At 40.0% G+C, this 25,974-nt stretch overlaps 1 protein-coding gene across 3 annotated transcripts in view; it reads right to left on the reverse strand.

Annotated features, from left to right (window-relative positions):
- Positions 1–25,974, reverse strand: part of C3H1orf21 (chromosome 3 C1orf21 homolog) — a 146,610-nt gene that overhangs the window by 66,916 nt on the left and 53,720 nt on the right. For all 3 annotated transcript variants that reach the window (XM_026703260.2, XM_087930433.1, XM_087930432.1), the window contains one exon: positions 22,566–22,787. In XM_026703260.2, the coding sequence (XP_026559045.1) occupies positions 22,566–22,659 (94 nt within the window). In that variant the 5' untranslated portion in view covers positions 22,660–22,787. The remainder of the gene's footprint in view (positions 1–22,565; positions 22,788–25,974) is intronic.

Genomic DNA, 25,974 nt, shown 5'->3' on the forward strand with positions numbered 1-25,974 from the left:
AAAGATTAAGGGCCAGAGGCCATCATGTCTTACAAGACCTTGTGGCCGCGCGCCTGTATTCCATTTCATGATGTGTGAGGTAGTTCTGTTCCGAGCAGAGGTTCCCTTCAGAAATACTGGGGACCATTATACCCTCGTCTTGGTTTTTTTCTACATTTGAGGCTATTCTTACAGTTAAATTGTTGGCTTAACCCTCACAGCCCAATCAACCCAGCGGCACAACAGCGAGCACCTAGGCCTATGTCCGCCTATGCAGGGAAGCTGTTGAAGGCCTCTATCCTTATCAATCTGGGCCTTTAGGCGTTCTCAATTTGGCTGTTTGGTTTCTCAGCACATAACATCATGCCACTTAATCAATATTCATATACATATTGCTATATATATGTGTGTGTGTGTGTGTGTGTGTGTGTTAATAATAATAGTAATAACAACAATAACAACAACAATAATAATTTCCTCTTCAGTATAATATTTGAATATCAATAAAATATTATTACTGAGATATGACTCATTTTAGATAGGTATTATTCAAAAAAAAAAAGAGGAAAGGGGGCAATAAAAACATTATCAGGGCAACTGGTCTGTCCTCAGATCAGGCCCCTGGGCATGCCAACCGCCTTCACAGTATTGCATTGTATAACAAGCATACTGCAATTCCAATTTCAATCAAAATGGCAGACGGTAGCAGCTCTCAGACCTCATCCTTGAAGGTCAAAGCCAAATCTCAGCACAAACCTAAGCAGGCTAAAGGGAATTCTAAAACTTCAGAAAGGGACACCATCAGGCACCATAAAGCTTTACAAAAACAGATAGATAAGTGCACACGGGAGATGCACAAGTTCTCACAGGACTTCCCCTCCTCCAGCCTAGGTCCATCTACCTCTTCCCACCCTCCTCCTCCCCTAGATCTCTCCCTCTCATCCAGGCGCAGCTTGGTTCCCCAAGGCCAACAGGCCCAAGTATCTGGGACACCGACCACACGAAGGGCTCCCGAAGCCACATTCACTCCAATGGCTGCCGGTCTTTGTCAGGATGATAGTCTTACAGAGGAAGTTCCAGAGAGATGAAGGCCTAGATGGAGCTGGCAATCCGCCAGGGAATTGCAGCAGGTCTTCAACACACAGTTATGACCAGGGAATATCCTGTGATCACCGATCATGATTCCCAATCGCTGAGGTCACTTACCAGGTCGGAGCAGCACCATAACCAGGTACATTTACAAGGGGAGGTCCCCCTCCAAGAGCCGACTGAGGAGGAGGAGGAGGAAGAAGAAGAAGTGGATCAAATTGATCAAATGGAAAAGATTGAATCAGGATCAATACATGACAGCGAGCCCGTCAGAAAAAGACCCCTTAGAAAGGGGAATGTCTGAGGATGAGGGCCTTGTTCCTGACCAACCTGTTTTTACAGGCTTATTCTGCCCATTTTTCAGATCTCTCTTGTTTAAGGCAAAAAATATTGCACGCTTAAACAAGCCGACCCCCTTCTACCACTCCAACTCCTTCGGAAGAGGGACCAGAGGATCTAATTTTCAGCCAACCAGTAGTTGAAGCAGAGGTGATCCCAGTTCCTCCCATGTTTTCGGACCTGGTACAGAAACAGTGGGCCTCTGCAGCAGTGTACCCAGCCCCCACTGGATATGACAGGAAATATTTCAATTTGGCCCCTGATATCTCAAAATTATTAAATACTTTCGAGGTAGATGAACCTATAGTGGGATTAGCGTCCTCCTCCATTCCCAGTGAAGCACTGGAGGCATTAAAGCCGGAGGAAAAACGGGCCGAGCTAGCCCTACGCAGGGCCCATCAGTCTGACGCGTGGGCCATCAGAGCACCCACAGCCGCCTCCTTCTTCACCCGTTCTTCTCTCAGATGGCTCCGCCTCTTATGGGAACATGTCCCTAATTTTAACCTTAGAGCGTACCAAGATATTGCTAAACTTATAGCAGCTGCTGAATTCTCAGGCTGACGCAACTTATCATGCAGTCAAGTTTTCAGCCAGGGACATTACTTCACATGTCACAGTGAGAGGCTTGCTATGGTTAAAACATTGGCAAGCGGATTTTAAGCACAAATGCGAGCTGGCTTTATCCCCAATTGTGGGAGACAGATTGTTTGGCCCTTCCCTTGATCTGCTACTAATTGAAACCCGAAACAAAAAGAAAATTCTTCCTTCCCTTTTTCGGAAGTCAGATTCTAGAAAACCTCAGTCCTTTCAGAGGGGATCCTTTTGGCCCTTTTACCAAGGATCTTTTTCACCCAGATACCAGAGACCCCCATCATTCAGACCAGGGCAGCAGCCAGACAGGTCCGACTTTGGGGATAGAAGCAGAAGGGATGGTCAATCCAAAAGATCCTTTTGGGGAGCAGGAAACGGGCCCTTTCAGCATCCAAGATAACTCCCTGGACCCGAACCCATTGGTGGACGCCTTAAATTATTCACAGACCAATGGGACTCCTCGAAGTCTGATTCCTGGGTCGGGGACATGATCAGATTTGGCCTTGCGCTGGAGTTCCAATCCACTCCCGCAGATTTTTTCATGTCATGCCCTCTCTCCTGAGACCTGGTTAAACGTAATCGCATGGAAATAGCTATCCAACACCTACTGGATATACGAGCCATCCAGCCAGTAGCTACCACCCAACGAGGGCGAGGTTTCTATTCACATCTTTTTGTTGTTCCAAAAAGTTCGGGGTGGTGGTGGAAAGGAATATTAGATCTGAAACGTCTCAACCGTTTCTTAGTATATCGCAAGTTTAAAATGCACACCCTGCAATCTATCTTACTTGGTATCAGAAAGGGTGTCGTCCTCACGTCCATAGACCTGACGGAGGCATACCTGCATATTGCTATTCAGCCTTCCTACTATAAATTTCTGAGATTCTGTTATAATAACCACCATTTTGAATATGTGGCCTTTCCTTTCGGACTAGCTTCTGCCCCTAGGACCTTCACGAAGGTTCTCGCAGCGCTAGCTGCTCATCTCCATATCCCCGTACGACTTCAGTGTTATCTTGATGACATCTTGATCTTGTCATCTTCCGCCCATCAAGCAGTCAAAGACACTCAGAACACATTACAATCCCTACAACAACACGGCTTCTCAATAAATTGGAAAAAGAGTCCTTTAACACCATCGACTCAGTTAACCCATCTGGGGGCAGTCATAGATACGGTGGAAGGCTAAGTTTATCTGTCACCAAATAGACTAAATAGCATTCAGCAATTAGTTAAGAGGGTGTCCCTAGCTGAACTATCAAAATTGTTAGGCAAGATGATCTCAGGTATCTCTATCATCCCTTGGGCCTGGCTCCACACTAGAACCCAAAAGTGGTTCCTGCTCCCGTACCAGCGCTCCGGCCAAAGCAACTCCAAATACAAGATCAGGCTACCATCAAAGGTCCTCATATCTCTCCTCTGGTGGACCAGACCAGTCATCAACAGAGGCTGCCTCTTCAAAGAGCCACATAGACTTACCATCACCACCGATGCCAGCCTAATACCTTGAAAAGACAAGTGGCGGTCTTGGCGTCAGTTCTCACTTGTGAAGGCCTACTTTCTCTTTCCCATCATCCATGCATACGGAGTTTTCTTCGAGGAGCCACAAATTTACACCCTCCAGCAGTACACTGTTATCCCACTTGGGACCTTAACAAGGTCCTTGTTGCACTCACTACGGGCCCTTTCAAACCCTTGAAATCGTCAAGTCTCCAATGTCTGATGTATAAAGTAGTTTTCCTTGTAGCGATCACTTCTGCTCATCATATTTCAGAGATTGCAGCCTTGTCTGTCAGTCAAGATCTTTGTGTTTTCCATTCTGACCAGGTTGTCCTTCATCCTGATCCTACATTTATACCCAAAATTAATTCGGCGTTTCACAGGGCACAATAGCTGATACTTCCTAATTTTTGTCCCAGACCATCCCAAGGGATGGAACTACAATGGCTGATGTGAGGCGAGCATTGCAAATATATATCAACTGCAAAGCGGCTTTCAGAAAAATGGAGGCCTTATTTGTGTCTTTTCAGTCCAACACTCAGGGATGCAAGGTCTTACCTTCTACAACAGGCCATTGGCTATGGGCCGTCATAGCGAAAATGTATCAGACTCAATCCCTGCAGGGTGCCATGGGGCATAACAGCTCATTCAACAAGGAGCGCTGCAACATCGGCAGCGTGGGCCACACAGGCACCAATAACTGAAATTTGTCAAGCCACAACTTGGGCCTCTCCATCGTCATTCATTAGGCATTATAAAATAGATGTGTTTGCATCCACTGAGGCCTCCTTTAGCAGAAGAGTTCTGCAACAGGTCCACAGGGACCAGGAGGAGATTCCAGGCCAGATGGAGTCCCTCCCGTAGGACAGGCCAAGCTTTGGTATGTCCCACTACTGGATGCTATGAACAGCTCATGGGAGAAAGGGCGTTGGTAATTACCTGACACGCCCGTTCTCTTTGAGCTGTGAAGAGCATCCAGCCCCACCCTTTTTTCCATCTGGTGGGGTCCTGTTTCAGCCAATGTGTTGTTAGGGCATTGAGGATGAGGGAGGTTATGTATCTCGTCTTCGCCAAAACTGGGGAACGCTGGGGAGGAGTACCATGGAGGAGGAGGAACGTTCCACAAATTAAGCCCAGCCTAGACGTGCGGAGACTGAAGCACCTCCCACTACTGGATGCTCTTCACAGCTCAAAGAGAACAGGTGTATCAGGTAAGTACCAACACCCTTTTCCTTTATTGTTCCTCAGCCATACAAAGAAATCTTGCCAAACTAAAGAAAACAACTTACACCATTAAATATATACTCTGAGAATTCCTAGGGAGGAGCTATTCTAACTCTCTTCCTCCCACTCAAACAATCTAAACTTCACTGTCTTTGGCTCCTCTGGAATGCACTCCCTGCCTCCTGGGAATCTGGATTACATTCCTTAATTTCATTTGCAGTGCTAGCAAAATCAGGTTGCTGCTTTTTTCTATGGCGTGAAGGGAGTCAATACATTGGTACAATAAAGGAAATTATTTATGTTAGAAGGTGTAGTATCAATAGAATGGATGGTCTTGGAGCCTCATTATAAGAACAGAATGAAGAGGCCAGCCAATTCACGTTGTTATCAGATTCTGCATTAAGCTAGAATTTATTCTGCTTTTGTATGTCCTGTGTATAATTTCAGAAGGGATATAACCAGTAACCATGTGGGCTTTGGGGCTCTTCAGCGTTCTTTTGTTGAGGAACTGTAGTTGTGTACTCCAATAAAATATATATTTTTGCATCTTATTTCCAAACACTTTGGTTCTTTATTTTTCGCACAACAATAGACTTTGTTTTGATTATGTCAAGCTATGGAATGTGTTAGAAAAATGGGAATCCTGATGTAGGAGATGACTAGGCAGAGCTCGAAAGTGGAATCAAATAAATCATCAGTTTAGAATCCTTAGATCTAAATCCAGTCCCCTGTGGATTCTGCTATCTAGTGCCAATTTGACTTGACTGTAGATCAAATTCTTACATACAGGTAGCATGTAACAAAACTGCTTTAAAACTCAACTCCTGTTACTTGCGCCTGGCATCCAGAACTTCTTGTTCTGCTTATGCAACCTTTATACAGGTCAATACAGACAACTTTTAGATGAGGGACATCAAACTGGGGGCGTCATGTGACATATCGGGACTTTTTCCCCCTTCGCTAAACCAGGTGGGGGCGGGACCAGCACGACACATTTGGCCCATAAGCCGTAAGTTTGACACCCCTGCTCTAGATTCACCCATATTATACATCTATTGCATAAGCACTGGCTCTCAGTTTCCTTCCAGGCACATATAGTCCTCAACTTACAATCTTTCATTTAGTGAACGTTCAAAGTTACAACAGCACTGAAAAAAGTGTCTTATGATAATTTGTGAAACTTATGAACATTGCAGTCATGTGATCAAAATTCAGATGCTTGGCAACTGGGTAATATTATGACCACTGCAGTGTTCCAGGGTCATTTCCTTTTGTGATCTTCTGACAAGCAAAGCCAATGGGGAAGCCAGATTCACTTAACAACCGTGTTAACCACTGGGGCAAGAAAAGTCATAAAATGGGGCAAAACTTACTTAACAACCATCTCACTTAGCAACAGAATTTGGGGGCTCAATAGTGGTCATAAATCAAGGACTACCTGTACAATTCAAGGTGCTAGTCATTACCTTTAAAGACTTACATTTTGTGGGACCAGGTAGTTTGCAGGATCACCTCTCTCCAAGAGTATCTACCCATCCCAGCAGAGCAGACAAGATAGGCATACTCCACATTGCCATTTTGTGCGTATGCCTTGTCCACTACAATACCTACTGAATAGAATACCCTCCCCTGAGATGTGATAGGCACCCCACCATTCACCCTCTTAACTGTCCAGAGAACATTGAAGACATGGCTCCTCTCCCCAGTATTGGGATATGGTGAGATTAAAGTGGGATGAGAATGTTGGGACTGCATCAGGGAAGTATGATTGTGGCACCTGGTTTTTGGTTTTACCATTTATTTTATTTCTATGGCTGACTATATTGTTTTATTTGTTGGTTATCAATCACCCAGGGTTTGACTTTAAGATGGACAGCTACACAATTTTTTAAGATCAATAAATAAGATGAAAAAGCATGTTACTGTAAAAGGAAAATCAATCAAAGGGGCTATTTTCAGATCTACTTAAATCCAAATGATTGGAAAAGGAGGTAATTGTTTAAAAGGTTTTAATAGAAATATAAAAACAGGACACTAAGACCACCTTTTGATTTACTGTGGGATATATTTTGACAACAGATGAAGCAGAAATAGCAACCTATTTATCTAATGAATCTGTCACTAGTCATTAAATAGTGAAGATACAGAACAGATAAAAGGACAGATTTATTATACAAAATTGTAGGAAAAAGCTAGGCTTATTACAATTACATGTCTAGCGTAGCTCAGCATTGTCCAGAAGTGTGAGAACCACAACCTTCTGAATTCCCATCCAGCATGCTCTATGGATGAGAATTGCAGTACCAACATATTTAAAGAGCTGCAATCTGAAGAAGATTGGCACACAGACATTTCTCTAAATCTGTAAAGTAAAATAAACAAAAATGCAGAATTTGCTTGATTAAATGCATACCAGGGTTTGTCACAGTTCATTCTTAGGTAGGAGATCATGTGGGAATTTAAGGGCTTTTGGTTAAATTGAGTTCTCAGAAAAGCAATCTGGAAAAGAGATTACGGCAAACCACTTCTGCAATACTGCCAAGGAACTTGCATATTCGATTCAAAGCCATCTTCACTTTTTTAATGAAACCATTTTTTAAAAATTAAAATTTAAAATTAAATTGACACAAAGATAAGATAAATGTAAATAAGTAAAAATCAGTGTTTAGAGAAATAGCCACATTTATCCATAATAAAATTATTTATACACAAATGACTAAAGAATTCCATGTGGAGACAAAAAAAAAATCCACCATACAATGCTACCATAGCAACATAATGAAGTAGCATGACATCCATTAATATCAGTCTCAGTGATAAATGAGTACATCACCAAGTACTACTGAATCAATTACAAAGTATGGAAAAAAACTGATAAATTAAGCAATATGAGATGCAGCTCCAACACAAAGAGGAATTCTAAGAAACGTGTCCAACAAAACATAATGAAAACCACACCTCACAAATCAGATCAAATGCTTCTGAATAAAACATAGTTCTCACAATTCAGACTTTATCAATCAGATATCTCTATTCCAGATGTATCCAGACAAACTTTCAGAGATGTTTCACAATGTGGAAATCCTGTGAACTACACAACAGAAAAAAATATCTTAAAATCAGGGTTAAAACAGGGGTCCCCAACCCCTGAGCCACAGGGCGGTTCTGGTCCATGGCCTGTTAGGAACCGATGTGTATATAGCTGGAGGTGAGCAATGGGTGAACAAAGCTTGATCTCTATTTTCAGCCTCTTCCCAGCACTAGCATCACCACCTCAGATCATCAGGCATTGCTTTCTCATAGGAGTACAAATCCTACTGTAAACTGCATATGCAAAGGATCTAGGTTGTGTGCTCTCCTTCCCCCCAGGTCCATGGAAAAATTGTCTTCCACAAAATCGGTCCCTGGTGCCACAAAGGTTGGGGACGGCTGGCTTAAAATGTTTCATCTCATTCAGAGATATCATTATCAAATGTACATATAGACTATATGGGAAATATATGGGAAATGTGTTTTTAAAACAGGGCTGTCAAACTCGTGGCCTGCAGGCTGGATGCATCATGTGCTGGCCATGCCCATGTCCAGTTTAGTGAAGGGGAAGGGAAGTTGTGATACGTCACCTGACAACATTGTTACAACACGAGTTTGCTTTAGTAGAATTGTTACAACACAAGTTTGCTTTAGTAGAATTTTAGTAGAATACATTAGTAGAATTTCACTACACAGCAAAACTAAATATGCACAGCTTTATCTGAAGCTAAGTATCTGGAGATGGACAAATACTAAATATAGCAGTGGCGAGTTGAAATGAAAGTAAATGTATCTGATCTCCTTATAGTCTGGCCAGAAAATAGCATGCCCCCCCCCCAAAAAAAACCCTGAGACTTGTTAAAATTAATCCAATTTAATGCCAACTAAATGGCATTGTATCCTCTTGTCTACAATCCTAATACTATCAAGATAGGAAAATGCGGAGTTCTTTGCTATCAAATGAATCTAATTTGAAAGGTGATTTGTTAATTATACACCTTATTGTTTAACATTGTGGAATATAGTATTTGAGAGACATGATCCATTAGTTTTACTAATAATACATTACTGATCCACTGATAGTAAATACACTGAGGTTCTGTGATCCACTGGCATCTTCAATGACAATTTCTTTCTTTAGTTTTAAAGCATCAAGAATTCCCCTTCAACGTAAAGCAAGCAAGCAAGCGAACAACTTATGGAAATAACATATGGGGATATTTTGTTTGATATCTAAAATTGAAATACATGCTTCGTGTAGCCACTTGCACTGTTTTTATTAGTGCCAAATAAATACGAATTTAGTGTCACTTTATTAATTCTTATTTATAGAAAGCAGCACACATTGTTGTGCACATTGACATATTAGTCATATACAAAATAATGAAAGATGTGATACAAGATTAGCTTTGCTGTCTATATTTAGCCAAGCATTTTACAAACTTTGCCAAAAGCAAAGGAGCTGCACTACACAATTATAGCAGCCTTTGGCAAACAATGCCCTTAAATATTGAGCATCCTATATTTAGGTGTTTACCATTTCACGCTTCCTCTTTTTATGCCAGTACAAATCTAAGCTTAATGTGAAACAAGCCATAACTTAAATAATACTGTTGTTATTTATGCAGCTAAATAGAAACAACAGTGTTCTCTGATTTAGAATAATGAAAAAATTCCTGTTTAATTCATGGTGTTGGTTTCTGGAGTAAGTTGCACAGAAGTCACACATCTGAAAAAGAACAGAGTTTAACAGTGCAGTGGAAAAAACTTGGGGGGGGGGGAAGCATATTTAAAATGGACACTTGAAATGTTCCTAAGGTCATCTCTCCTGAGGTGAGATAGGGCGTTGAGACTTACCTGATACACCCGTTCTCTTTGGGCTGTGAAGAGCATCCACTAGTGAGAGGTGCTTCAGTCTCTGCACTTCTAGGCTGGGCTTAATTTCTGGAACGCTCCTCCTCCTCCTCCACGGGACTCCTCCCCAGCGTTTCCCAGTTTTGGCGAAGACAAGAGAATAAACACCCTTGCCCTCAATGCCTGAACGATTTGTTGGCCGAAATGGGACCCCACCAGATGGAAAAAAAGGATGGGGCTGGATGCGCTTCACAGCTCAAAGAGAACGGGCGTGTCAGGTAAGTACCAACGCCCTTTCTCCCATGAGCTGTTCAGAGCATCCAGTAGTGGGACATACCAAAGCTTGGCCTGTCCTGTGGGAGGGACTCCATCTGGCTTGGAATCCCCTCCTGGTCCCTGTGGACTTGTTGCAGAACTCTTCTGCCAAAGAAGGTCTCAGCGGATGCAAACACATCTATTTTATAATGCCTAATGAAGGGTGATGGAGAGGCCCAGGTTGCAGCTTGACAAATTTCAGTTATTGGTGCCTGCGTGGCCCACGCTGCCGATGTTGCTGGGCTCCTTATTGAATAAGCTGTTATGCCCCTGGGGACCTGTAGTGATTGAATCTGATTCATTTTCACTATCGCAGCCCATAGCCAACGGCCTATTGTGGAAGATGAGACCTTGCATCCCTGAGTGTTGGGCTGAAATTACACAAATAAAGCTTCCGTTTTTCTGAAAGTCACTGTGCGTTGTATATATATTTGCAATGCTCGCCTCACATCAAGCCTTGTAGTTCCAACTTTTGAGATGGCCTGGGACAAAAGTTAGGAAGTATCAGCTCTTGTGCCCTGTGAAATGCCGAATTAATTTTGGGTATAAATGTAGGATCAGGATGAAGGACCACCCAGTCAGAATGGAAGACATAAAGGTCTTTTCTGATCGACAAAGCTGCCAGTTCCGAAATACGACGAGCAGAAGTGATCGCTACAAGGAAAACTACTTTATACGTCAGAAATTGGAGACTTGATGATTTCAAGAGTTCGAAAGAGTACTTAGTGAGTGCAACGAGGACCTTGTTAAGATCCCAAATGGGATAATGGTGAACCACTGGTGGGTGTAAATTTGTGGCTCCTTGAAGGAAACAGGCTGGCATCGGTGGTGATGGTAAGTCTGTGTGGCTCTTTGAAGAGACAACCTCTGTTGATGACCGGTCTGGTCCACCAGTGGAGAGATATGAGGACATTTGATGGTACCTTGACCTTGTATTTGCAGTTGCTTCAGCTGGAGCGCTGGTACGGGAGCAGGAACCACTTTTGGGATCTAGTGTGGAGCTGGGCCCAAGGGATGATAGAGATACATGAGATCATCTTGCCTAACAATTTTGATAGTTCAGCTAGGGACACCCTCTTAAGACCCCTGATCTCCTTAACTAATTGCTGAATGCTGTTTTGTCTATCTGGTGACAGGAAAACTTTGCCTTCCACCATATCTATGACTGCCCCCAGGTGGATTAACTGAGTCGATGGTGTTAAAGGACTCTTTTTCCAATTTATTGAGAAACTGTGTTGTTGTAGGGATTGTAATGTGTTCTGAGTATCTCTGACTGCTTGATGATTGGAAGATGACAAAATTAAGATGTCATCAAGGTAACACTGGAGTCATACAGGGATATCACGGAGATGAGCAGCTAGAGCTGCGAGAACCTTCATGAAGGTCCTGGGGGCAGAAGCTAGTCCAAAAGGAAGGGCCATATTTTCAAAATGGTTGTTATTATAACAGAATCTCAGAAATTTATAGTGGGAAGGCCAAACAGCAATCTGTAGGTACGCCTCCATCAGATCTATAGATGTAAGGACGTCACCTTTTCTGATACCAAGTAAGATAGATTGCAGGGTGTGCATGTTAAACTTGCGGTATACTAAGAAACGGTTGAGATGTTTCAGATCTAATATGGCTCTCCACCCCACCTCCCGAACTTTTTGGAACAACAAAAAGATGTGAATAGAAATCCCGTCCTCGTTGGCTGGTAGCTATTGGTTGGATGGCTCGTATGTCCAGTAGATGTTGGATAGTTGTTTCCATAAGATTACGTTTAACTGGATCTCTGGAGAGAGGGCATGACATGAAAAAATCTGGGGGAGTGGATTGAAACTCCAGCACAAGGCCAAATCTGATCGTGTCTCTGACCCAGGAATCAGACGTTGAGGAGTCCCATTGGTCCGCGAATAATTTAAGGCGTCCGCCAATGGGAGTCAGGTCCAGGACCTGTCCCTGCTCCTTGAAAGGATCTCTTGGATTGGCCACCCTTTCTGCTCCTATCCCCGAAGTCGGACCTGTCTGGCTGCTGCCCTGGTCTGAATGATGGGGGTCTCTGGTATCTGGGTGAAAAGGGTCCCTGGTAAAAGGGCTGAAAGGATCCCCTCTGAAAGGACTGAGGGTTTCTAGAATCTGACTTCCAAAAAAGGGAAGGTCGAATTTTCTTTTTGTTTCGGGTTTCAATTAGTAGCAGGTCAAGGGAAGGGCCAAACAGTCTGTCTCCCACAATAGGAGATGAAGCCAGCTTGCATTTGTGCTTAAAGTCTGCTTACCAATGTTTTAACCATAGTAAGCATCGCGCTGTGACGTGTGAAGTAATGGCCCTGGCTGAAAACTTGACCACGTGATAAGTTACAGCGGCTGCTATAAGTTTAGCAATATCTTGGTGTGCTCTAATGTTGGAATTAGGGACATGCTCCCATAAGAGGCGGAGCCATCTGAGAGAAGAACGGGTGAAGAAGGAGGTGGCCGTGGCTGCTCTGCTGGTCCACACGTCAGACTGATGGGCCCTGCATAGGACTAGCTCGGCCTGTTTTTCCTCTGGCTTTAATGCCTCCAGCGCTTCACTGGGAATAGAGGAGGACGCTAATCCCACTATAGGTTCATCTACCACGGGAGTATTCAATAATTTTGAGAAATCAGGGGTCAAATTGAAATATTTCTTGTCATATCCAGTGGGGGCTGGGTATGCCGCTGCAGACACCCACTGTTTCTGTACCAGGTCCAAAAGCATGGGAGGAACTGGGATCACATCTGCCTCAATGACTGGTTGGTTAAAAATTAGATCTTCTGGTCCCGCTTCTGAACGAGTTGGAGTGGTAGAATGGGTCGATTTCTTCAGGCGCGCAATGTTTTTTGCCTTAAACAAGAGAGATCTGAAAAGTTATGGGCGGAATAAGCCTCTAAATAATGGTTGTTCGGGAACAAGGCCCTCATCCTCAGACATCCCCCTTTCTAATGGGTCTGCTTCTGACAGGGCCGGGTCACTGTCTTGTATTGATCCTGATTCAATCTGTTCCATTTGATCAACTTCTTCTGCCTCCTCCTCCTCCTCCTCCTCTGTTGGCCCTTGGAGGGGCACTCCCCCCTGTAACTGTACCTGGGTATAGTGTTGCTCCGATCTGGTCAACGACCTTAGCAATTGAGAATCATAATCAGAGGTTACAGGATGTTCCCTGGTCAGAACTGTGTGTTGAAGACCTGCTGCGATTCCCTGGTGGATTGCCAGCTCCATCCAGGCCTTCATCCTGTCTGGAACTTCCTCTGGAAGAATGTTGTCCTGTTGAAGACTGGCAGCCCTTGGAGTGAATGTAGCTTCGGGAGCCCTTTGCGCGGTCGGTGTTCCAGGTAACTGGGCCTGTTGGCTCTGGGGAGCCAAGCTGCACCTAGATGAGAGGGAGAGATCTAGGGGAGGAAGAGGGTGGGAAGAGGTAGACGGACCTAAGGTGGAGGAGGAGAAGTCCTGTGAGACCTTGTGCGCCTCCCGTGTGCACTTATCTACCTGCTTTTCTAATGCTTTATGGCACATGTTGGCATCCCTTTCTGAAGCTTTAAAATTCCCTTTAGTCTGCTTCGGTTTGTGCTGAGATTTGGCTTTGACCTTCAAGGATGAGGTCTGAGAGCTACTACCGCCTGCCATTTCGATTGAAGGGTTTACAGTATGTTCGTCATTCAATGCAATACTGTGAAGGTGGTTGGCAGACCGGTTGTTTTATTCCCCACTTTTGCCCTTTTTTTCTTAATACCTATCTATAATGAGTCGTATCTCAGTAATATTTTATTGATATTAAAATATTATACTGAATAGATGATGATGATGATGATGATGATGATGATGATTAGATCACTAATATATAGCTATATGTTTATGGATATCAATTAAATAGGGTAAAATTATTGAAAAACCAAACAGCCAAATTGAGGATGCCTAAAGGCCCAAGTTGATGAGGGTAGAGGCCTTCAACAGCTTCCCTGCACAGGTGGGCACAGGCCTAGGTGCTCGATGTTGTGACGCTGGGTTGACTGGGCTATGAGGGTTAAGCCAACAATTAAAATGTAGAAATAGCTTTGAATGTAGTAAAAACAAGACAAGGGTGTAATGATCCCAAGTGTTCCTAAAGAGAAACCTCTGCTTGGGAAAGAAAGTACCTCACACAGCATGAAATGAAATACAGTCAGAGTGGCCACGAGGTCTTTGTAAGAAAAAATGGCCTCCACCCGTTAACCTTTTGGCACACTCCCCAGCAGCAAACTCCCGCCGCATGGAGGAGTAGCCTCCGAGGGCTTCTTCTATAAGGCTAAACGGTGGGGAAGGGTGTAAGGAACTAATCATTTAAATCTTCCATCCCCAGGCAGTGTTCAGAGGGGGGAAGGAAAGCGATACGACTCCGTTGTGAGCAAAAAAGCTCACACCGCTGTTCAGATGTAATAAACTCTGTGGCTATCTATCGGAATGGCAGGGGTAGAAAGAGCGGTTGTGGAGAGGGGGTGCAGAGCAACGCCGAAACCTCCTTCCTCTTCGGGGTGTGAATCAGCGCTTCCCTATAATGCAAGTGATCTCCGACTGCCTGATGTTAAAGAGCCAATGTCGAGAGATCATAATGCGATTAGGAGGCTAAAGAGTCCTAAAAACAAACTGGTCAATTTTCAAACCTGCTAGTAAAAATTTTCCTGTTTCAGCCAAGGAAGAATCACAAGCACTGCCTATCCCCCATTAGGCTGAGCCAAAACTGGGGAACGTTGGGGAGGAGTTCTCAGGAGTAGGAGGAGTGTTCCAGAAATTAAACCCAGCCTAGACGTGCAGAGACTGAAGCACCTCCCACTACTCTCGATGCTCTGAGCTCATGGGAGAATGGCCCCCTCTTTGCCAACTTTCAAAAAGACACTTAAAACCAGGTTGTGTCGATAGACAAAAGTAATGGGAATCTGATGAGGTGGTTCCACAGCTCAAAATTTGGCACTCCCAATTTATCCTTAATTTTAATACTTCCTGAATGTTTTTAAAAGCATTGTTTGTTTATCTGCTGCCCAGAGTCAAGTGATGTGAGCAGGGGTGGGATTCAAAATTTTAATGTGGGCGTGGCTTGATAGTCATATGACTGGGTGGACATGGCTTGGTGGTCATGTAATTGGTTGGGCATGGCCAACTCAATATCACTCACATCAAGGCAGGCATCTCCTCGCCTGGCCTCCCATGACTGTGGGGATGCTGCAACAGTCGTAAGTGTGAAAAATGGTCATAAGTCGTTTTTTTCAGTGCCATTGTAACTTTGAATGGTTACTCCACACAAGCAAAGTACCAGCAAAGGAGGGGAAAAAACCTCCAGAGAAGTTCCAGAGACAGGAAGTCTAGTCCTGCCAAGAATGTAATAAGGGTTAACGGAGAGGCAGTTTCTGTAAGCAACACCAGAATGTTTCCTTCCTGCCTTCCTTACAAGATTAGGCCAGTAATTTCTTCTAACAACCGGTTCTCCGAACTGCTTAGAATGTTAACAACCGGTTCTAGAGAATAGGTGCGAACTGGATTCAACCATGTGAATACAAGAGACAAACAAACAAACATTTGTTACAGTTACAGGAACTGGGCATGGCTAGTCTAGTAAAGAGAAGGACCAGGGGAGACACGATAGCAGTCTTCCAATATTTGAGAGGCTGCCACAGGGAGGAAGGGGTCAAGCTATTTTCTAAAGCGCCTGTAGGCCAGACAAGGAATGATGGATGGAAATTGAACAAGGAGAGATTTAACCTGGAAATAAGGAGAAACTTTCTGACAGTGAGAATAATCAACCAATGGAACAGCTTGCCCTCGGAAGTTCTGGGAGCATCATCACTTGAGACTTTCAAGAAGAGATTGGACTGCCATTTGTCAGAAATGATATAGGGTCTCCTGCTTGGATGGGGGGTTGGACTAGATGACCTATAAGGTCCTTTCCAACTCTGATTATCTGTTATCTGTTATGCCTTGGTTAGGCCACACTTGGAATACTGCATCCATTTTTGGGCTCCATGATGTAAAAAGATGCTGAGACTAGAAAAGGTCTCAGAACCCATGGCTAAAACAGACATTAAGAAAAGATACTGGGAATTAAAATTCAGCTATCACTAGAGAGGACCATCGATCCCAAGACCTTATAGTTTATAAATTGCAGTGGTTGCCAGCAGGTTTCCAGATGTAATTTAAGATGTAATTTAAGACATACACAGCATAGTGATAGCTAACACGTAGTTATCTAAGGCACACAGACTGGCACTGGGCCACGGCATGCCAGAAACTGAGTGGTGCAAAAAAGCAAAGCCCCTCCATGGGATGCAGGCAGCAGACAAAACCATGCTTCCCTCCAGCCTGTGGAAAAACCTTTCTCCATGGAACCAATCCCTAGTACCCAAAAGGTTGAAGAAGGCCACCGATCTAGGAGATCACTTGTCTCCCATACAGTTTACCTGTCTTGTGCAAACAGACAAGAGCATCTAGTCAGACTAGGAAAATTGTCTTCTGGAGTAGCATTCTCATAGAGATTCATGTTGGCCTCTATCTTACCCATTTTCAACTGAGACCTAAAACCTTGGCCCTAACTTCATGTCTTGGATTAAGCTGGGAGTGATATAGGTTTTTTTTTTCTTTGTTTCCTCAGGATGACTATCCTCTTTTCTTATACTAATGTTTCATTTCTTTTTTTAATATCGTAAAACACTCAAAGCATTGTTTTGGAATCGTACAGATTAGAAATTTGAAAAATTAAAGTTACACTGTTAGAGAAGTCATTACTATTTTCAAATAGGTAATAATTTACATCAGTTAGATACTTTTTTCAAATGGAAGTTGTACAAAATCACTGGGATATATAGAACGGAAATTTTAATGATTAAAGAGCTTGTTATAAATTAATGAAATCTCCATTTTTGCAACAATATTACAGACATCTGGCATTTTTTAATTTAGTCAACCAAGATGAAAACAAAACTAAAAAATAAATAGGCTTTCCATTTTAATTTAATAATTTACTGAGATCAACCAGATAGTTCAGATCATTATAAATGCCTGAAAATCCTAAATCAGCATAGTTTGGGTAATATTATGTCTGAATAGAATTCCTCTCTTCACGCTGTAATTCAGACAAACATAAAGACCTCTATGTTTACAATAATTTCTTTTGGGGAGCTTTACACATCTGCCACTCTAATTTTTATTGTGATGGGATAATTTTCCAAGGTTAAATTGCAACCAACCTAACAGAAGAATGACAGTATTCGTATAGTTATTTAGTATTCTGGTGTTCTAGACCAGATGTAAGCTAAGTAACAGTTGCGACCTTACATAATTGTCCTAATATTGTATTTTCTACATCTCATTTTGAGAGCTATGCCTGGACTCCACAAAATTGCTTTAATGAAAACAAATCAGGATAGGAATGTTGTAAGAGTGGTTTCTTCAGTTGAAGGAGATCACATTATTTTCCAGCTCTCTATTCATAAAGTTTCTCTGTGTTGTTCTCACAACAAATTTCTTTTCCCTGGATTACATCAAATAAATGTCTTAGAACATCTTTAGAAAAAGAGTTCCACTAATTTTTGAAAGGAAAAAGAATGAGACATTTAATTTATTTGTTTCCACTGACAACATTCTTCCATGTTCATGTCTTGCACTGTTTGGATCTGGTTTAATAGGACAATATGGTTTTAACTGAAATGATTCTGTGGTTAAGTAAAATTGATTGCTATACAAAGAAAATCTGAACATTTTCAGAGACAGAAACATCTTTCTTAATTTCAAACATACACAAGTCTGTTGCTGCATTCCGTTGTACCCAAAGATTTTCCCCATGGGAGGTAAACTCCCTTTGTTAGAAGATAGCTGATGTTAATAAAGCAATAATTATTTTTTGTACAGTGTTGCCTGGGCTAATAAAAAAAATGAATTAAAATCAGAACCTGACTTTAATAGAATGTGAAATGCAATACATTTCAAACAAAATTCTCAATTTTTCAGGATAAGTACCGTTATGTTTTCTTTCAAGAAATATGCCTATCCTTGCCTTTGTGTGATTCCTATCTGATTATTCTAGAAACCTTGAATTTTTATAAATCAGACATCAACCATGACACTCCAGCAGGGGACCAAAAAGCTTGTGAACAAGAGCTAGAAAGGCATTAAATATAAATATTGCTAATTTAAACATAGTTAAATATGTACCAAGCATTTAAATAGATGATTGGATTAAAAAGAAGATAGACATGCATTCCAAGAAACTAAAAACATTCTGTGGATTTGCCCAATGTGCTTCTGGCCAGAGATGTCAATCAGAATGAGTGGCAGTACAAACTGGGAATTTCAGAGGGAAAGTTCAATAGTTTGGAAAATATAAGATTAACTCTCTGGAATTATAAAGATGACTATGCCCTTCTAGAACAAGGCTATCCAACATCTTTTAATCACAGATTATTATGTGAGAAATAGAACCAATTATTTATTCAACTGAAATATATAAGTAGCACTCTTCAGACTCAAGTACTATAAGTAAGTGCTACTTCAGAGAAAAATGCAGTCTATGCATTAACACTATTTTTATGAAGATACATTCATTTTTTAGAATGATTGTTTCTGTAAATTTGTAATGCCCAAGAATGAATGGCTTTAAACAGATGAAATATTCCGTATTTTAAAATTCTACCTGAGAGAAAATGAACCTTATCCTTTTCCTTGCACAGAAATAAAATATGTTTCTACCGTGCCACCCACACCCCCAATTACCACCAGAAGTATTCACAGTATGTTTTCTATTTTGTTTTTTCATTGAAAACTTTATAGAATAATGTAGAATACTTTGTAGATTTTAAAACTCTAAAAAATGATTTCAAACATTTCTTATGCTTAAAAACAAAACTTTAAACAGGTTCCACCTTCCAAAATAATGAGTTTTAAGAAGAGAAAGCTACCCACATTTACATATAACTAATACTTCCCTTATATTTTTAAGAGCAAGCATTCTGTTCTTTGGTTCTTGGAAGGTACTTTAAGTATGATAGCATATTTCAGATCACTTTCTTTTCAAGTTCTTTCCATGACGCAATGGAAAGTTCTGCATCCCATACTTTTCCAGCATTATAGTTCCAACAGAGATCACCAAGTGATTTGGGTGCATATATTGCTTCAGAGTCTTGGAGTCAGAGGATGGAGAACTATATTAGCCTTACACAATAAAAGAGATTATTTTCTCCCATTTGCATTAATAGGTGAAAAATGGCTTTACCCCACCAAAGATAATAAATGTTAAAAGAAAGAGAGTAACTCATCGCTTCATCCTTCTATGCTCCAAAGATACTTTTTCAAAAGGCAACTTGACTTTTTTTTGTTTTTCTTTGAAGATGTTTCTCTTCTCATCCAAGAAGCTTCTTCAGTTCTGACAGAATTGAAGCAGCCTCTTGGAGGGGAAGTGAATCATTTTCAAAGAAAAACAAAGTCTTGTTGTCTTTCAAAAAAGCACCTTTGGGACAACCATGACCTGGGTGACTGAGAATCTCCATAGAAATCCACCTTTTTATCTTACCTGCCAGCATTAACCCAGTAAGAGTTTGAATAAAAGATCCTCTAATTTTGGATCTTACAGCCTCACTACTAGAATTGCTCTGCCAGTGAACCTGATCTAGTCAATAAGTGTACACACTGAAACATTAGGAATTGAGTCATATATACACACACTCAGTAAGATGTTCCTGGTTTATGGAGGGAATAACACTAAGTGATGCTTATCTGGCAATATACTAATGCCCTGGAGGAGAAAGCCACTTATTACATTATTGTTCAACGTGAATAAAAGCTAGCAACAGACATAGGTGAATATATTTTCCTCTCAACTCTTTGTGGCCTCTATCAAAAACAAGGAGAAATAATCTCATTATCAACGTTTAGGGAAAGTTAAAGGAGTGCTGTCCTAAATCAACAGATGACAGATTCAGCAGATTTATTTGACACATTTTGTATTTTTTTTCCACGTTTGTCCCAATATAGAATACTGAATAGGTGAGTAGATATTACCAAGATTTTGTAATATTTGATTATTTAATAAGACTTTTGGTCATTAAAGCCCTGTATACGTGAACTTTCTAAGTCCTGGTTTATAAGGTACCCTCAATGTTTGATGCAATATAGTGATATCTATACAAGAAATCCTCAATATATGACCAGTAATTTAATTCCTGTTCCAAGTTACAATAGCTGCAGAAAGAGTGCTGTATGCCCCATGAAGCACTTCTGGCCATGATAAAATGCCTGCTGCCATATCCCCCCTGGGACCACATGACCATATTTCAGGAGCTTGGTAACCAGCTCACATTTATGACTGGTTGCAGCATTCCACAGCAAAATGATCCATTTGCAATTTTTAAAATCACTTTCTGTTATTGTTTGCTGGTGTCTGGCAAAAAATTCCATTTGAGAGAATGGGTTTACATTTATGACCACATAATTCACTTAATAATTTCCATAAAAGGATAATAAAATTGGGCCTGGTAATATGGGTGCTTCAATTTATGATCAGCAAGACTTAAAACCAAAATTCCAGTCTGATTGCAGTTATAAGTTGAGGACTATCTGTACAGGAAAACATTGGTAATTGTTAAACTAAGTCAATATGAAATAGAAATGGGGAAAACATCCAGAAAATAAATAAAAGCAAACTGTGCTTTTACCATTTTCCTATCCCACTGCAAAACAATTTTTTCTTCTTTTTCCAGGAACATTGGCATTTTCATAAGGAGAGACAGAGTATTTATTATACATGGTGTTGCTTCTTTGTTTACTTTTGATTCAGTGGTTCATAAATTTGTTCCCACTGTTTATCAGGTCTTAAAGCAATAAGAGTGTAACAGCACTTTATTAGTGTGACTAATAAGTATTTATATAATTTTTGTAAGAAGTTACAAAGCTCAAGTTAAGATAAAAATTTTCTAGATCAACAGAAATAAACACAGTTGTTTAATCTTCTAAATGCTATAGACAAAAATAGAATACCAAAAATCTGAATATTTAAAACTAAAACTAGTTTATGATTAAAGTATTGAAATACTAACACATTAAGGACTAAACTGTTAAAAGAGTGTGCATCGTTTTGTGACCAAGAACAAACGAGACATAGCAGAAAACATAAAACATCATAGAATGTGTTAAAATACATATTTATGAGGTCTAAAATAGGAGGCCAATTTTCCGCATAAAGCAATGACAGCTGAAAGAAATTTTGCATCTATCCTAGAGATGGTAAGGTCCCAGTCTGAATATAAAAAGCAAATGAGATTATTCTCAAACAGACTGAACTTCTGCTAGAAAGTGAGGTTATAAGATATTCCAGGACACATTTTGCTCTCAAAATAAATACTTTTATACTTTTCCTCCAATATCACAGAGAGCAAGACATTAAAGTGGGTTATGGAAAAAGCTCTACAATACACTGGGCAGATAATGTTGAAAATGTATTTTTTTTTCCTGGTTATATCCTGCCATTATTGAGTAACTAATATGTTTTGTACATCTGGAGAGCTATGTCACACACTTGAAGCTGAATTGCAGCTCTAGTTCTTAAGCCAGTAGGAATGTGATGGACACCAGCAGAAATGTCCATTTATTTTTTTCTAAGTAAATGGTTCTAAAAAGAAGTATTATATATGTATGTTCCTGGATCTGGATTTTTTCCCCATTGCTTTATATTTCCCAGGCTTTTTATACTGCTATTGGTGACCAATTTCAGTGAAAGACATTGTTTAATATCCTTTATGTTATATACAACAATTACTTTTAGTAACAATTATACTAATGTTTCAATCCATATATTATATAGTAATGTATCAATCACCATCTTCCCTTCAATAGGTGATAGGCATCCTGTTAATAAAGGCTCACACATTATCTTGAATATCTCTAAACCAGTACATTGAAACTTTGAAAATATGTATGTTTATTAATATAGAATAAATTATTAATCCCTACTTGGAATGTTTATCTGTCAAGCCCGAAACATATCCCTTTTTCATTTAACTTTGAGAAAGATTTCAGAGAAAATATGACTTATTCAACAATTTCAGTGAAAATATGTCTTATTGTTTACCTTAAATATTTGCAATTCAACAAGATCCTAAGGAACAACTCTCATCAGGAATGTATATGTTCTGCACTGTGCACAAACAACACAAACACATGCATGTGCGCACGCACATACACACACAAAATTTTGGACCAAAATAACATACATTTTAAAAGGAAAAAAAGTACTAGAAAATTATATGAAAACTTACATGAATATTCTTACAGTTGTATTATTATTCTACTTCTCCAGAAGGTAAAGGGCCTTATGGGAACAAAAGATGCAGTAAAAGCCCCAACCCAAATAACTAGAAATATCACAGAAGAGAAAAAGGTTGCTATAATAGGTATCAGCAGATACTGTTCATATAGTTTGAACACATTTTTACAAACATTGTAATTAGAAGATGGACCTAGAAAGCAGCACATATTTGAAGGGCGATTACCTCTTTCATCAGTACTACCAGTTGCATTCCAAAAATAAATGCTTTGAAATTAAATGTTGAGAAACAATAAACAAATAGATTTTAGACAGGAAAGTAAGATGGGTGAAGAAAAATATAGATCCACAATAAATAAAACTCACCACCAAATACATCTCCATTCTGGTAGCTTTTCCCCTTCTGAGCTTCCTCTTCATTTTGTACAGCAGAAACATGCTTGGCTGATGCACAGCCCATAGTTTCATTTAGTCAACTCCAGCTTGACTAAGCCGCAAACCATTTCTACAGGTAAGCACACATGGTCTTTGTGTTTTTGGGAAAAATAATCCACCTTCCAGCTTTGTAGTCAAGACACTTTTAAAAATCTGTGATATAAAAAAGAGGAATAAGAAAAAAAATCAATAGGTGTATGAACTAAATGGCTATTACTAATGTGTTCCACTGTAAAATATTTAAAAAGAAGTGTGTTCTTTAGTGGTCCTTTTCCTTATTACATAAATTCTTATCTGTTGTAAAAGGAATTTATATTATTTAACCTCTATAACATTATTTTAAAAAATATTTTGCTTCATCAGCAAATTTTGTCCCAACACACAAAATAAAGGAATAATTTAATTTAAACAATTCCTTTATCATGTACAAATACAACATGTGTTTCAAGGAGAGAAATCTGTAGAATTTTCATACAAATGATGATTTAGTGACGAAGTAGTTCCATTTTTAACACACAGCTATCATGTATGTCAACTTTAGGAAATGGGTCTATTATTGATATTGTTGAGTAAATAGTTATTCAGAAGGTTCATGAATAATTGAATAAGATCAATTCCCGTACACCCCAATAAATCAGACCTCAGCATCAAATTTCTACTCTATCAACATCTTGCTGAATCAATCCACATAATGGACTGAACTTCAGCAAAACCAGTATATGGATATTATTTTAAGTTGCATGGGCTTTCTAAAGAATCCCTTAGATTCAAATTTGTGAGACATTCTCCTTCCAGAGAATACCTATGCATAATGTAAAACAACCTACAGACCTGTGGATACTATTATTAATCCACAAACTAGATTTTCCAGATCTCCTGTTCTTCACTTGAGGGAGTTTTGCAACACTTGAATTTATACAGTATAACAAATTCTTCAGCGCTTACTTGGTCCGTTATTCCTATATCTGTTTCTATAAAACTCTGAAGAGAAAAGCTAGGTCTATTTCTATAAAAATTCCTTGCCATTATAATCAATATTGGTTACGTTGGAATACAATAAACAATGTTATATATCATTAAAAGACTAGCTTCTCTTCCCTAGAACAGCCACACACAAAAAAAATCAAGTGTTCAGTTTTACTTAAATACCCTTGAAACATGGTGATCTTGTAAAAACAGGAAGCCTCATAAAGCAAGATCTGACACTGGTTCATTACAGAAACATTTAAAATTAACCAAGCAGTCTGGATTTGATGAAAAACTGTAACTTCTAATATCCTCCTTACAGTTATGCTTGGATAAGATGGGTGACACCAATGCCATAGATTGCTGTGACTAAATATTACTATAAGTTATAATATATAAATCATATACCAGGATGCACTAATTATATTTATTGCTTATTCTGCTTATTTGCATAATAATAACATGGGACTAAGTTCAAATATAAAGAAGACCAAACTAACAACAGGCACAGCAACCAGCCGTAAAACTGATAATGAAAATACTGAAGTGGTGGATAGCTTTTGCCGTGTAGGATTTATTATAGACACAGAAAATATACTGTCGACTAGCACTTGGCAGATCTGATAGACCTTGGAAAAGATAGGTGCAGTGGTGGGATTAATTTTTTTTTTTTACTACTGGTTCTGTGGGTGTGGTTTGATAGGCCTGGAGTGGCTTGGTGGGCATGGCAGGGGAAGGTTACTGCAAAATCTCATTCCCTCCCCACCCCACTAACCTGCTTTCCACCTCCGTTCTCCTGTGCAGGACAATAACAGAAGACCCAGCCAATTAGCTGGGACTCAGGAGGCAGAGAATAAATGGGGGTGGGCCCAGTCAGAGGTGGTATTTGCTGGTTCTCTGAAATACTCAAAATTTCCGCTACAGGTTCTCCAGAACTGGTCAGAACCAGCTGAATACCACCTCTGGATGGGTGTATACCTCCAAGGACAGAGTTGTGCAGACCATTTCCTACAACATTTGGTGAAAGTGAAAGTTGGATGGACTAATCTAATTTCAGGGGGAAGAATATTCCATAAAGAAGGCACTTTGGCAGCAAAAGTACGTCTCTTGGGACTCAACAGATGTAGATTCCTAGCTGATGGCACCTTTCAGCATGTCTTCTCTACTAGATTTTACAAGCAGGTCAATTTAACTAGAGAGAAATGATCCCTCAGATAGCCCAGTTCCCATGACATTTTAGTTGCCATTTAATTGTGATTTCAGTGAGGTTTTTTGATCTTTTTTTGCCTTTTTTTAGCAAAATAGGACCACCAATACTTCTTTCAATCTGCCACTTATATTCACGGAATTAAAGAGATATGGAGATGATAGGCATTCTTATTTCAGTTTATTTTCCCTACCAAATCACTGCCAATTCATGTCTATTGTCATTTATTGCAACAAATCTTCAGATCTATAATCATGTATTCCAGTACTCCCATTAATCTGGAAGTGTGAAACCGTCTGGCCCGATATACACAGTTAAAGGTCTAACTGTAGTTGAGGAAGCAAAGATCAACCACTTTAAAAGTTTTTGCTTTCCCTATATTCATCCTGTTGGTTATTTAACCTCATATGTCTCTGCCTTGTCAAAAATCTTCTTTTATAGCAGCCTTTGTATCTGCAAGCATGATCTCAAGCAAAATTCTGCTTATGTGAAGAAACATTGTGTAATTTATAACTTCTCGATTCCTTCTTCTTCTGTATAGGTATATACACCACCAATCTATCTCATTCCTTCTTGTTCCATATTTGTTGACATGCAGCTATTTATTTATTTAGAAAACTTATATAGCCACCTACTCAGTGACTCTAGGTGGCTTACAGGCAATAAAAATGCAGTATAGAAAAAATGAAAATAAAAAAACAGTAACTACCCTCACCCACCAATAAAATGTTAGTATTTTAAGTGCCTATTCTCCAGTTTTCTTGTAATCCTTTTGATTCTGGAGGCATATTTTTAGTAAATGTTCATTTTCTTGTTCATTTCCTTTATCTCTTGACATTTTGACTGCTACATCTTTTCTTGTCCTTTCACTCTTCTACTAAAAGTCTGTTCAGTCATTGTATGGGTTTGTTGCCATAGGTTTTTATTTTCTCTCCCTTTCCTGGCTCTTCTGATAGCTTAGTCTGAAAGCACTCGGATCCTTTCTTCATTGATACTCCAAGAATATTTTTTCCACTTCAACTTTCATAATCTCTCTTATCTCTTCTCATAGTTCCTAGTTTGCTATTGAATGAATTATTATACTGAATCTGTTCCTTACATTGATCTTATATTCTGACTGACCTTCAAGTGAGAGCTTGCTGGCACACCTACTCACTTAATGCTCTA

This window comes from Pseudonaja textilis, chromosome 3 (assembly GCF_049901715.1).
Source record: "Pseudonaja textilis isolate UNSWEBS1 chromosome 3, rPseTex1.2, whole genome shotgun sequence".
NCBI lineage: Eukaryota > Metazoa > Chordata > Lepidosauria > Squamata > Elapidae > Pseudonaja > Pseudonaja textilis.